The following is a 12,679-nucleotide window of genomic DNA, read 5'->3' on the forward strand; positions in this document are numbered from 1 at the left end:
TGACGCATTGTAAGCGCTTCACAGGTACCATTAAAAAACAAAAAGTGAGGCGACTCACCCAAGGTCACACAGCAGACAAGTGGTGGAACTGAGATTAGAACCCAGGTCCTCTGACTCCCAGGCCCGTGACTGTAAGCTTGTTATGGGCAAAGGGCATGTCCGCTAATTCTGTTGTGCTCTCCCGAGTGCTCCGTAGTGAAGCAGCGTGGCCTAGTGGATAGAGCAAGGGCCTGATGGGAGTCAGAGGGACCTGGATTCTAATCCTGCCTCTGCCGCTTGTCTGTGGTGTGACCTTGGGCAAGTCACTTCACTTCTCTGGGCCTCAGTTCCCTCACCTGGAAAATGGGGATGGAGACTCTGAGCCCTGTGTGGGACAGGAACTGTGTCCAACCCGATTATCTTGTATACTTAGAAGGGAGCCTGGAACAAAGTAAGTGCCTGACGAGTATTATCATTATTATTATTATTATTATTACAACACACTAGAGTCAGGAGACACGAGTCTCTGCCCACAGAGAGCTTACAGTCGAATGGAGGATTTTACCGTCTAGTGGAGGACAGTGCAAAGTCCTAGGGAAGATACAAATTCACAGTTCAGATACGGTTGCTGGCTCACAATCTAAGGGAGAGCACTGCAGCCCAAACTGCTCTGTCTGGGCTGATAATGCAGAGCCAAACGTGTCTCAACACAACTCCTGTTAGTCTATCTCAACCACACCTGTTCACATGTAACGGGAATGACCGATTAGCCGATCGTTAGTATTTTCCAGTACCTCCGTGTGCCGAGCACTGTCCCGAGCATGCAGAAGAGAACCGGAGAATGAGTAGACACGCTCAAGGATTTAAAAATCTCACCAGGGAGATGGACGCAAAAATAAACGACAGGTAAGGAAAAAGTAATAGTCACTGGAGCGAGAGGGGTGTGAGGGCTAAAGTGCACGGGTGATGTGGAAGTACCCAAGTCACAGTTAGAGGGATCTTCATTCAATAGTATTTATTGTAAGCACTGTACTAAGCGCTTGGAATGTACAATCGGTAACAGATAGAGACAGTCCCTGCCCTTTGACGGGCTTACGGTCTAATCGGGGAACGATAGCAATAAATAGAATCAAGGGGAGATTAGAAATTAGGGAAGGCTTCCTGGAGGACACCTAATTTGAGAAGTTCAGTGCAGATGAGGGGGTGAAGTTCTGTCAGACGTGAAGGGCGAAGGAGTTCAGTCGGTCGATTGATGGTACTTGTTGAGCACTTGCTGTGTGCAGAATGTCGTACTGAGCAGCTGGGAGGGTACGATACAACAGATAAAATTCCCCGCCCTCGACGAGCTTACAGTCTAGAGTTCCAGGCAAGTAGGAGGGTATGATCAAGAGGTCTGCGGTGGAAGACATCGCAGAGTTGATCGGCCTGAGGGGAATGAAGCAGGCAAGCTGGGCTGGAAGGGGAGAGAGGAGAGAGCTGACTGACTCTTAAAAGCCAATGGTCAGAAGTTTCATCGTATGGCGTTGGGCCCTCATTTCCTCTTCTCCCGCTCCCTTCCGTGTCGCCCTTGCCCTTGGATTGCACCCTTTATCCAGCCCTCCCTCAGCCCCACAGCACTTATGTACATAGCCATAATTTATCGATTTACAGTAATGTCCGACTCCCCCTCTAGACTGTAAACTCGTTGTGGGTTTACCAGCTCTATTATATTGTGCTCTCCCAACCGCTTAGTTCAGTGCTCTGCACACAGTGAGCTCTCGGGAAATGCGATTGACTGTTCCATGGCAGAGATGAATGGGCAACGATTTTATATTTTACGGGAGTTGGGAAATGTGGGCAGGACAACATTTTCGAAAAATGACTCAGGGAACAGAGTGAGCCCTCCCCTCCGTGTTGACTGTACACTTGACTGCGTACCCCTTAAGCACTATGATACTCTCCCCAAACCCACAGTACTTATGAAAATGTTCTTTTACTGTGCTAATTACCCGATCCGTAATTTATTTTAATGTCTCCCCCACCCCAGTAGTAGACTGTAAGCGTCTTGTGGGCAGGGATCGTAGCTACCCATTCTATTCATTCATTCATTCAATAGTATTTATTGAGCGCTTACTATGTGCAGAGCACTGTACGAAGCGCTTGGAATGTACAATTCAGCAACAGATGGAGACGGGCTCACAGGCTAAACTGGGGAGACAGATAGCAAAGCAAAACAGAACGAAACAAAACAAGCAGTCTGGTGCAGACATCATCAAGATAAATAGAATCGTAGAGATATATACATAATTAACAAAATTAATGGAGTAATAAATAATCTATATAAATATGCACAGTGCTGCAGAGGGAAAGGAGGGCTCAGTCTGGGAAGGCCTCCTGGAGGAGGTGAGCTCTCAGTAGGGCTTTGAAGAGGGGAAGAGAGGTAGTTTGGCGGAAGTGAGGAGGGAGGGCGTTCCAGGTCAGAAGCAGGACGTGGGCCAGGGGTCGACGGGACAGGTGAGAACGGGGGACGGTGAGGAGGTGGGCGGCAGAGGAGTGGAGCGTATGGGGTGGGCAGAAGAAAGAGAGAAGGGAGGTGAGGTAGGAGGGGGCAAGGGGATGGAGAGCCTTGAAGCCGAGAGTGAGGAGTTTTTGTTTCGTGCGAAGGTTGATAGGAAACCACTGGAGGTTTTTGAGGAGGGTAGTGACAGGCCCAGAGTGTTTCTGCAGGAAGATGATCCGGGCAGCGGAATGAAGAATAGACTGGAGCGGGGAGAGACGGGAGGAAGGGAGATCAGAGAGGAGGCTGACACAGTAATCCAGCCGGGATATTATGAGAGCTTGTACCAGCACGATAGTCTTTTGGATAGAGAGGACGGGGCGGATCTTGGCAACTTTGTGAAGGTGAGACTGGCAGCTTTTGGTGACGGATTGGATATGTGGGGTGAAAGAGAGCAGAGTTGAGGATGACACCAAAGTTGCGGGCTTGCGAGACGGGAAGGACGGTCGTGCCGTCCACAGTGACGGGGAGGTCACGGAAAGGACAGGGTTTGGGAGGGAAGATAAGGAGCTCAGTCTTAGACATGTTGAGTTTTAGGTGGCGGCAGACATCCAGGTGGAGACGTCCTGGAGGCAGGAAGAGATACGAGCCTGGAGGGAAGAGGAGAGAACAGGGGAGGAGATGTAGATCTGGGTGTCATCTGCATTAGAGATGGTCATCGAAGCAGTGGGAGGGTATGAGTTCACCAAGGCAGTGAGTATTAAGCACTCAATCAATACCAATCAGTCAATTGTATTTCTTGAGCGCTTACTGTGTGCTGAGCACTATACTAAGCACTTGGAAGATTACAATATTACAGATGTGATAGACATGTTCCCGGCCCACAGCTGTGGGGCTGAGTAAAAGATGCAAATTCAAGGGCAAGGGTGACTCAGAAGGGAGTGGGAAAAGGGGAAATGAGGGCTTAGTCCGGGAAGGCCTCTTGGAGAGGTGCTTTAAATAAGGTTTTGAAGATGGGGAGAGTGATCGTCTGTCGGATATGAAGAGGGAGGGCATTCCAGGCCAGAGGCAGGATATGGGCGAGGGGTCAGTGGGGAGACAGATGAGATTGAGGTATAGTGAATAGGCTGGCATTAGAGGAGCTAAGTGTGTGTGGGCTAGGTCGGAGTAGTAAAGCAGCGAGGTAAGGTAGGAGGGGGCAAGGTGACCGAGTAAAGCCGATGGTAAGGAGTTTCCCTTTGATACAGAGGCGGATGAGAAACCACTGGAGGTTCTTGAGAAGTAGGAAACATGGCCTGAACGTTTTTGTAGAAAAGTGATCTGGGAAGCAGAGTGAAGTATGGACTGGAGTGGGGAGAGACAGGAGGCTGGGAGGTCAGCGAGGAGGCTGATGAAAGTAATCAAAGTGGGAGAGGATAAATGCTTGGATTAACAAGGTAGCACTTTGGACGGAGAGGAAAGGGTGGACTGTAGTGATGTCGTGAAGGTTGAACCGACAGGATTTGGTGACGGATTGAATCTGTGGGTTGAGTGAGAGAGATGAGGCAAGGATAATGCCAAGGTTACGGGCTTGTGAGACAGGGAGGGTGGATGGTGCTGTCTAAAGTGGTGGGAAAGTCGGGATGGACAGAATTTGGGTGGGAAGATGAGTTCTATTTTGGACATGTCAAACTGACTGACCGACTGATCAGTTGACTGATTGATTAATTAAGAACTTGGCCTGGAGTGGGGAAGAGATGGGAGGCCATTTCAGGGAGAGGGCTGACGTAGTAGTCAAGCCGGGCTACGATAGGTGCCTGCACCAGTGTGATGGAACGGAAGGGACATATTCTGGAAATACAGTGGGGGAAGAACCAGACTGACCATATCTGAAGGTGGAAAGAGAGGGAGGTGTCAAGGATAATGCCACGGTCGCGGACTTTCAGAGAAAGGGAAGATGGTGTTGTGGTTGACTGTGTTGGGAAGGTTAGGTGGAGGGAAAGATCTGCGAGGGACTGAGAGAAGTTAAGTTTTGGACATTTTCTTTTATTGGTATTTATTCAGTGCTTACTATGTGCCAGGCACTGTACTAAGACGGGGGTAGATACAAGCTAATCAGGTTGGACACAGTCCATGTCTCTCATGAGGCTCACGGCCTTAATCCCTATTTTACAGCAGAAGTAACTGAGGCCCAGAGAAGTGAAGTGACTTCCCCATGGTCACGCAGCAGACAAGTGGCAGGTCCTTCTGATTCCAGGCCCTTGCTCTATCCACTAGACCGGGAAAGAGCCCGGGCTTGGGAGTCGGAGGTCATGGGTTCGAATTCCGGCTCTGCCACTTAGCTGTGTGACTGTGGGCAAGTCACTTCTCTGTGCCTCAGTTACCTCATCTGTAAAATGGGGATTAACTGTGAGCCTCACGTGGGACAACCTGATTACCCTGTATCTACCCCAGCGCTTAGAACAGTACTCTGCACATAGTAAGCGCTTAACCAATACCAACATTATTATTATTATTATTCATTGATTCAATCATATTTATTGAGCATTTACTGTGTACAGCACTGTACTGAACACTTGGAATGTACAATTCGGCAACAGATAGAGACAATCCCTGCCCAACGACAGGCTCACATTCTAAACGGGAGAGACAGACAACAAAACAAAACAAGTCTGGCAGGCCTTCCATGTAGATGCCACTCCTCACTCCTCAAAAACCTCCAGTGGCTGCCCTCTGCATCGGACAGAAACTCATTCATTCAGTCGTATTTATTGAGCACTTACTCTGTGCAGAGCACTGTACTGAGCGCTTGGAATGTACCATTCGGCAACAGATAGAGACAATCCCTGCCCAATGACGGGCTCACAGTCTACCTTACCATCAGCTTAAAACACTCAATCTCTCCTCCCACTACCTCACCTCACTGATCTCCTACTATAATCTAGCCGGCACATTTTGCTCCCCTGATGCCAGCCTAGTCTGTACCTCCATCTTGTCTATCTTCGTGCCAACTGCTTGCCTACGTCCTGCCTCTGTCCTGAACTCCCTCCCCCGTTTCGTACCTGACACACCATCACTCTCCCCAGTTCCCAAGCCCTAGTAAAATGACATCTCTGCCAAGAGTTGGCATTATCCCGGCCTAGTCCTCGTTTTCTCACCCTCTTTGCTCTCCCTTCTGCATCATCTATGCACCGGGATCGTTACGTCTTTAGCACTTGATCCACACCCACAGAATTTGGGTACCTATCCGTTTCACCTATCTGTAATTTCTTTGAATGTCTGTGTCCCCCGGTAGACTGCAAACTCCTTGTGGGGAGGGATTGTATTGTAATAATATTGGCATTTGTTAAGCGCTTCCTATGTGCAGAGCACTGTTCTAAGCGCTGGGGTAGACACAGGGTAATCAGGTTGTTCCACATGAGGCTCACAGTCTTCATCCCCATTTTCCAGATGAGGTAACTGAGGCCCAGAGAAGTGAAGTGACTTGCCCACAGTCACACAGCTTCCAAGTGGCAGAGCCGGGTTTAGAACCCATGACCTCTGACTCCCAAGCCCAGGCTCTTTCCACTGAGCCACGCGGGTCTACTGCAGGGCTCAGGACAAAGCAAACACTTATTCAATACCATTGATTGATTATAGAGATGTCCAGGAGGCAGGAGGAAATGGGGGATTGCAGAGAAAGGTCAAGATAGAATCACAAGTTATCCATGTAAAGGTGGACGTTAAAGTCATGGGAGGGGGATGAACACCCCAAGGGAATGAGTTTAGATTGACGGATGAAGTGAGTATGAATTGGCAAGTCACTGTGGCCCAACGGAAGGAGCGTAAGACTGAGAGTCGGGAAACCTGACCTATAGGACAGCCTTAGACAAGTCACGAGTCTCCTTGGGACTCAGTTTCCTCATCTGTAAAATGGGGAGAAGATGGAGTAGGAGCCCTGTGCCCACCCTCATAACTTTAAATACCGGCAGCTGAAGGTCATCAGCAGGTAGCGCTCTCATTTATTCATTGCTTAATGGGGACAAAGCACTGGGAAAGAATAAAAAGGGTAAGAATTAGATACAGTCTCCGGGCCCCCAGAAACTTATGGTGGAAGAATAAAGCGGGGAGACGAGACTGGTGAGAGATGCATAAGGAGAAATGAGACAACACTAAAAACGTATAAAACAAGAAGAGACAAAGTGCTCCGAAGGCAGGGAGAGTCCCGGTCTGGCATGTAGGAGGGAGAAGGAGTTTCAACATTTTGAGAGGAAAGCACCCCCTTGTGAAACAATGACAATTGCCTTATCACCTACATCCCACTTCCCCAGACAGAGATTAAGGGACATCCTTCGCTTCATCTCCTGCCAGATTTATTTATGTATTTGCCCTCTTAAATGTCTGCCTCCCTCTCTAGACTGTAAGCTCGGTTTGGGCAGGGAATGTGTCTGCTTAATGTCATATTGCACTCTCCCAAGTCCTTAGTACAGTGCTTCACACAGTATGTACTCAAAGAAATATGATTGATCCAGGGCCTGCTTTTTCATCTACTGTTATCTTTCTGCATAGACTTGTTGGCCAGCGTGAAGCCTTGCTTATGAGCCGTATAAAAAGTCGGGGCGGAGACCAATCCCAGCTGCTGCCCATTCTGCCCTAAAGTGCACCAGGACATGTGTGTGATCCGGCAGCTGTTATTCCCCACGGAGGAGTTTCTGGCAGTGTCTGTGGAAGGAAGGAGAAGGTGGAGTTCCCTCCCCCGCAGTCAGAACCCAAGTCGAAGGAGCAAAGTAGCAGGGAATCTGTGTGAGATTTAATTAATCCAAAGGGGGTCAAATTAACGTGGAATGGAGCAGGTTTCTTGATGTCCTGTAGAAGGTTTTGTCAGTTCTTCACTTGGAGAACAGGAAAAAGTGCAAGATAAAACCTCCTTGGATTTTTGCAAGGTAGAGGAACAGTAGAACCCAGCAAAAACATTAGCGATCTAGGGGAGCAGAGTACTTCATCGGGAGAGCGGAAAACTTGAACATCTGAAGAGCAAATGACTACGTCCTTGGTTTCTTTTGGAATGTGAGTTGATTCAGTAATCAAATGTGGTGTGAGGTATGTGGACTTTTTTGAGCAATACTCAAGGGGAAGGGTTTTATAACTGGGGTCAATCGGTGGTATTTTTGGAGCACTTACTGTGTGCAGAGCACTGTAATAAGCACTTTGGGAGAATACACGATGACAGAGCCGTTAGCCACGTTTCTTGTACACAGTGAGTTTACAGTCTAGGTTGGGAGTGGAGTACGGTGCTCTGCACATAGTAAGCGCTCAATAAATACTTTTGAATGAATGAAGAGAGAGTTAGAACATTTAAGCTTTCTCTGAATGCTAATTTTGAAGCTGGCAGAAGGGTGTGTCCCCTAATGCTGGTAAGGAGTTTCTAGAAAGTAAGAATTGAGTTGAACTCTGGGGTCTTTGCCAGAGTTGCTGCATTTTCAATGGACATGGTGTTTTCAGGTGAAAAGTGATAAAAGGTGGTGGTAGCTGAAGGAGAAAATGTTTACTTCTTGCCCCAAATGGTGCTTGGACTTTTCTGTTGTACTAAATCCAGGATAGGTCTTCAGAGAGTAAAATAGCAGTTTTCACCCGCTAATAAAAGTGGGATAGTAATAATGATATTTATTAAGTACTCAATCTGTGCCGAGCACTGGGCTAGATACAAAGTAATCAGATTGTCCCATGTGGGGCTCACAGTCTTAATCCCCATTTGACAGATGAGGTCACTGAGGCACAGAGAAGTTAAGTGAGTTGCCCAAGGTCACCCAGAGCCAGGATTAGAACCCACGACCTCCTGATTCCCCAGCCTACGCTCTTCCCACTAAGCCACGGTGCTTCTCTAGAAACGATTGTGAAATGGGAATTAGGAAGATTGAGATTTTTGCCGAGCCCTACTTCTGGCTTGCAGGGCAATACTGAGCTAGTCAATTCATGTGGCTTGCATTTTTTTCTCTCTCTCTCTCTGTTCCCTCATCTGCAAAATGGGGATTTAATACCTGTTCTCCCTCCTACTTAAACTGTGAGCCTCATGTGGGACTTGATTATCTTGGGTCAACCCAATGCTTAGTACAGTGCTTGACACACAGCAAGAGCTTAACAAATACCACCATTATTCTCTAGTTCTGAGCAGGCAAAGTACTAAATCCATTGTTGTGCTTTGCAAGTAAGTAAATACCAAGGATTATTATTAATACAAACAGATCAGATACTTCCCGCATCCAGTGTATTATTTAGTTTTATTACCTTATTTGGAAATATTTTATGCTTATCTGTCCTGCTGGAGAATAAGCTCCTTGTGAACAGGGAACGTGCCTCGTGCTCCTGTGGTATTTTTCCAAGTACGGTGTCTTGCATTCGGCGGGGGGCTCAAATATCATTACTGCTGCTACTGGAAGTGTGAGAAGTACCCTGGATGTTGGTGAAGGTGTGGGTGAAGAAGTGGTGCAATGGGGTGATGGTAGGTGGGAGAACTTGGTCTGGACACAAGCAAAATTAATCAGGGAAAGCCTGATTAAGTTTCCTCCCTGCAAAATGGGGATTAAGACTGCGAGCCCCATGTGGGACGTGGATGGCGTCCATCCTGATTAGCCTGTATCTATCCCAGCGCTTAGTACATTGCCTGGCCCGTAGTAAAGCAGCGTGGCTCAGTGGAAAAGAGCCGGGGCTTGGGAATCAGAGGTCATGGGTTCTAATTCCGGCTCTGCCACTTGTCAGCTGTGTGACCTTGGGCAAGTCACTTAACTTTTCTGGGCCTCAGTTCCCTCCTCTGTAAAAGGGGGATGAAGACTGGGAGCCCCACGTGGGACAACCTCATTTCCTTGTATCTACCCCAGCGCTCAGAACAGTGCTCGGCACATAGCAAGCGCTTAACAGACACTAACATTATTATTAAACGTGTAGCGAATGCCAAAAAAATAAGTCTCCTGGAGCAGATGAGGTTTCAGGAGGAATTTGAACATGGGAAGGGCCGTGGTTTGGTAGATTTGAAAGGGGAGGGAATTCCAGGCAGGGGGAAGAACGTAAGCAAGCTTGGAAGAAACAAAAGAGTGCAAGTTTAAGATAGAGAGGGGAGGGTAAGAAAGTCGACTGGGGGAGTGAGCGTCTTAAAGCCAATGGTCCGGAGTTGGATGCAGACTAACTCAGCACCAATCACAGTAGTTTGGTACATGTATTTATGTACACTTAAGTTCGGGAAGCAGCGTGGCTTAGTGGAAAGAGCCTGGGCTTGGAAGTCAGAGGACGTGGGTTCTAATCCCCGCTCTGCCACTTGTCTGCTGTGTGTTCTTGGGCCAGTCACTTCACTTCTCTGGGCCTCAGTGACCTCATCTGTAAAATGGGGATTAAGACTGTGAGCCCCATGTGGGACAACCTGATTTGCCTTGTATTCATTCATTCAATAGTATTTATTGAGTGCTTACTATGTGCAGAGCACTGTACTAAGCGCTTGGAATGTACAATTTGGTAACAGAGACAATTCCTGCCCAGTGACAGGGTCACAGTCTAAACGGTGCTCAGAACAGTTCATGGCACATAGTAAGCATTTAACAAATACCCTAATAAATTAATATTACCTATGTATAATTTATTTATACTACTATGTCTCCCCCTCTAGACCGTAAGCTCGTGAGCAGAGGATATCCATTGTTATATTGTACTCACCCAAGAGCTTAGTACAGTGCTCTGTGTGCAATAAGTGCTCAATAATTACAAGTGAATGAATGCATGAAGAGCTAGGCTGTGGAAAAGTTAGGAAACTGAGCCTTCAGCAGAATCTGCAGGGTCTTTATTTTGCTGTTCCACTGCAGCGGGGATTGTTGCAGGCCTCAGGGCCAAGAGAACACAGTGGGACCAGCCTGAGGACCACAAAGAGCTGTCACTCTGGGTTAGTCAGCAGCATCTTGTGGCTTAGCGGCAAGAGCAAGGGTTTGGGAGTCAGAGGTCGTGGGTTCTAATCCCGCCTCCGCCACCTATCGGCTGTGTGACTTTGGGCCAGTCACTTAACTTCTCTCTGCCTCAGTTACCTCGTTCTGGAAAATGGGGATTAAGACTGTGAGTCCCTCGGGGGACAACTTGATTACCTTATATCTACCCCAGCGCCTAGAACAGTGCTTGGTACATAGTAAGTGATTAGACTGTAAGCCCTTCAAATGGCAGGGACTGTCTCTATCTGTTGCCAACTTGTTCATCCCAAGTGCTTAGTACAGTGCTCTGCACATAGTAAGCGCTCAATAAATACTATTGAATGAATGAATGAATAAGCGCTTAACAAATAACATCATTATCATTGTCTATGTCAAAGGTTGTGTTTTTGTATGGAAGAATCCAAATTATCAGGAGAGTTTGTAGTGGGCAGGGAATGTGTCTACCAACTCCGTTACGTTGTCTTCTTCCAAGCGCTCAGTAGAGAGGGCTGTACACAGTAAGTGCTCAATAAATACAATTGATCGGTTCAAACCTACACAGTAGCTCTGAAAAGCAGCGTTTTAAGGTGGATAAAGCACTGGTCAAGGAGTCAGAGGACCTGGGTTCTAATCCTGCCTCCACCACTTGTCTGCTCTGTGACCTTGGGCAAACAGTGGGGTTTAAGGGATGGAGCACAGGCCTGGCATTCAGAAGGAACTGGGTTCTAATCCTGACTCCTCCACGTGTTTGCTGTGTGACTCGGGCATGTCCCTTCACTGCTCTGGGCCTCAGTTCCCTCGTCTGTAAAATGGGGATTAAGACTGTGAGCCCCATGCGGGACAGGGAGTGTGTCCAACCTGATTAACTTGTATCTCTGCCAGCACTTAGAACAGTGCTTGGTACATAGTAAGTGTTTAACAAGTACCATCATGAAGATTATTATTATAATTCTCTGTACCTCAGTTACCTCACCTGGAAAATGGGGATTAAGACTGAACCCCACATGGGAGATGGGCTGTGTCCAACGTGATTATCCCTTATCGAGTCCAGTGCTTGTTACGGTGCCTGGCACGAAGTGCGTAACCAATACAATTTTAAAAAGAATAGCCATCTGCTTGGCTCTTCCAGTAGCCAACTGCTTGATGGAGCCTCTTGATCTGAGAAGCAGCAGCGTGGCCTAGTGGATAGAGCCCAGACCCGGGAGTCGGGAGGTCCTGGGTTCTAATCCCTACTCCACCTCTTGTCCGTTGGGTGACCTGGGGCCTGAGTTTTCTCAGTTCTCATCTGTAAAATGGGGATTAACCGTGAGCCTCAACGTGGGACAACCCGATGACCCTGTATCCACCCCAGCGCTTAGAACAGTGCTCGGCACATAGTAAGCGCTTAACAAATACCAACATTATTATTTTGAGAAGCAGCGTGGCTCAGTGGAAAGAGCCCGGACTTGGGAGTCAGAGGTCATGGGTTCGAATCCCGGCTCTGCCCCTTGTCAGCTGTGACTGTGGGCAAGTCACTTCCTTCCTCTGGGCCTCAGTGACCTCATCTGGAAAATGGGGATGAAGACCGTGAGCCTCACGAGGGACAACCTGATGACCCTGTCTCTCCCCCAGCGCTTAGAACAGTGCTCTGCACAGAGTAGGCGCCTAACAAATACCAACATTATTATTATTCTCTCTGTAAAATGGGGATGGAAGCTGTGAGCCCCACGTGGGACAGGGATTGGGTCCCACGTGGGACAGGGATTGGGTCCAACGTGACGAGCCGCCCCAGCGCTTAGTACAGTGCCTGGCACATGGAGCTTTCTTAGCTGTGTGACCGTCGGCAAGTCACTTAACTTCTCTGTGCCTCAGTCACCTCATCTGTAAAATGGGGATGAAGACTGGGAGCCTCACGTGGGACCACCTGATTACCCCGTCTCTCCCCCAAGCGCTTAGAACGGTGCTCTGCCCATAGTAAGCGTTTAACAAACACCAACATCATTATTATTATTATTAACGAATGCCCCAGTTTTTCTTGTTCTGAGTGTCGCCCTTCCTCCGACTGGTACCTTTCGGGCATCTGGGCTCGAAGGGTGCAGGTTTTCAGGGTCTGCGGCAGGGAAAGGCCCAGGAAATGTCTCCCGGACCCTCGGGCCCGTTCGCCTCCAGACACGGGGAGAGAGAGACAGAGAGACGGAGGGCTGTGCGGAGGGCTGCGGTGTGCCGGGCTCCCTGTGACCTCATTCCCTTTAAAAGGAAAAGTATGTTTGGAATCCAGAGCCGGGGGCGGGGGCGGGGCCTCGGCGTCCCCCCGGCCCAGTTGAGTCCGGGCCGGCTTGGGGGC

General features: G+C 48.5%; 1 protein-coding gene across 2 annotated transcripts in view; it reads left to right on the forward strand.

Annotated features, from left to right (window-relative positions):
• Positions 1–7,111: 7,111 nt before the first annotated feature.
• Positions 7,112–12,679, forward strand: part of LIMS2 (LIM zinc finger domain containing 2) — an 81,721-nt gene continuing 76,153 nt past the window's right edge. The window contains exon 1 of one of the 2 annotated variants that reach the window (XM_029060311.2): positions 7,112–7,480. In XM_029060311.2, coding sequence (XP_028916144.1) covers positions 7,452–7,480 — 29 coding nt within the window. In that variant the 5' untranslated portion in view covers positions 7,112–7,451. Of the gene's footprint in view, positions 7,514–12,679 lie in introns of both variants that reach the window. The other variant, XM_029060322.2, reaches the window with a different exon arrangement.

This window comes from Ornithorhynchus anatinus, chromosome 1 (assembly GCF_004115215.2).
Source record: "Ornithorhynchus anatinus isolate Pmale09 chromosome 1, mOrnAna1.pri.v4, whole genome shotgun sequence".
Taxonomy (NCBI): Eukaryota; Metazoa; Chordata; class Mammalia; order Monotremata; family Ornithorhynchidae; genus Ornithorhynchus; species Ornithorhynchus anatinus.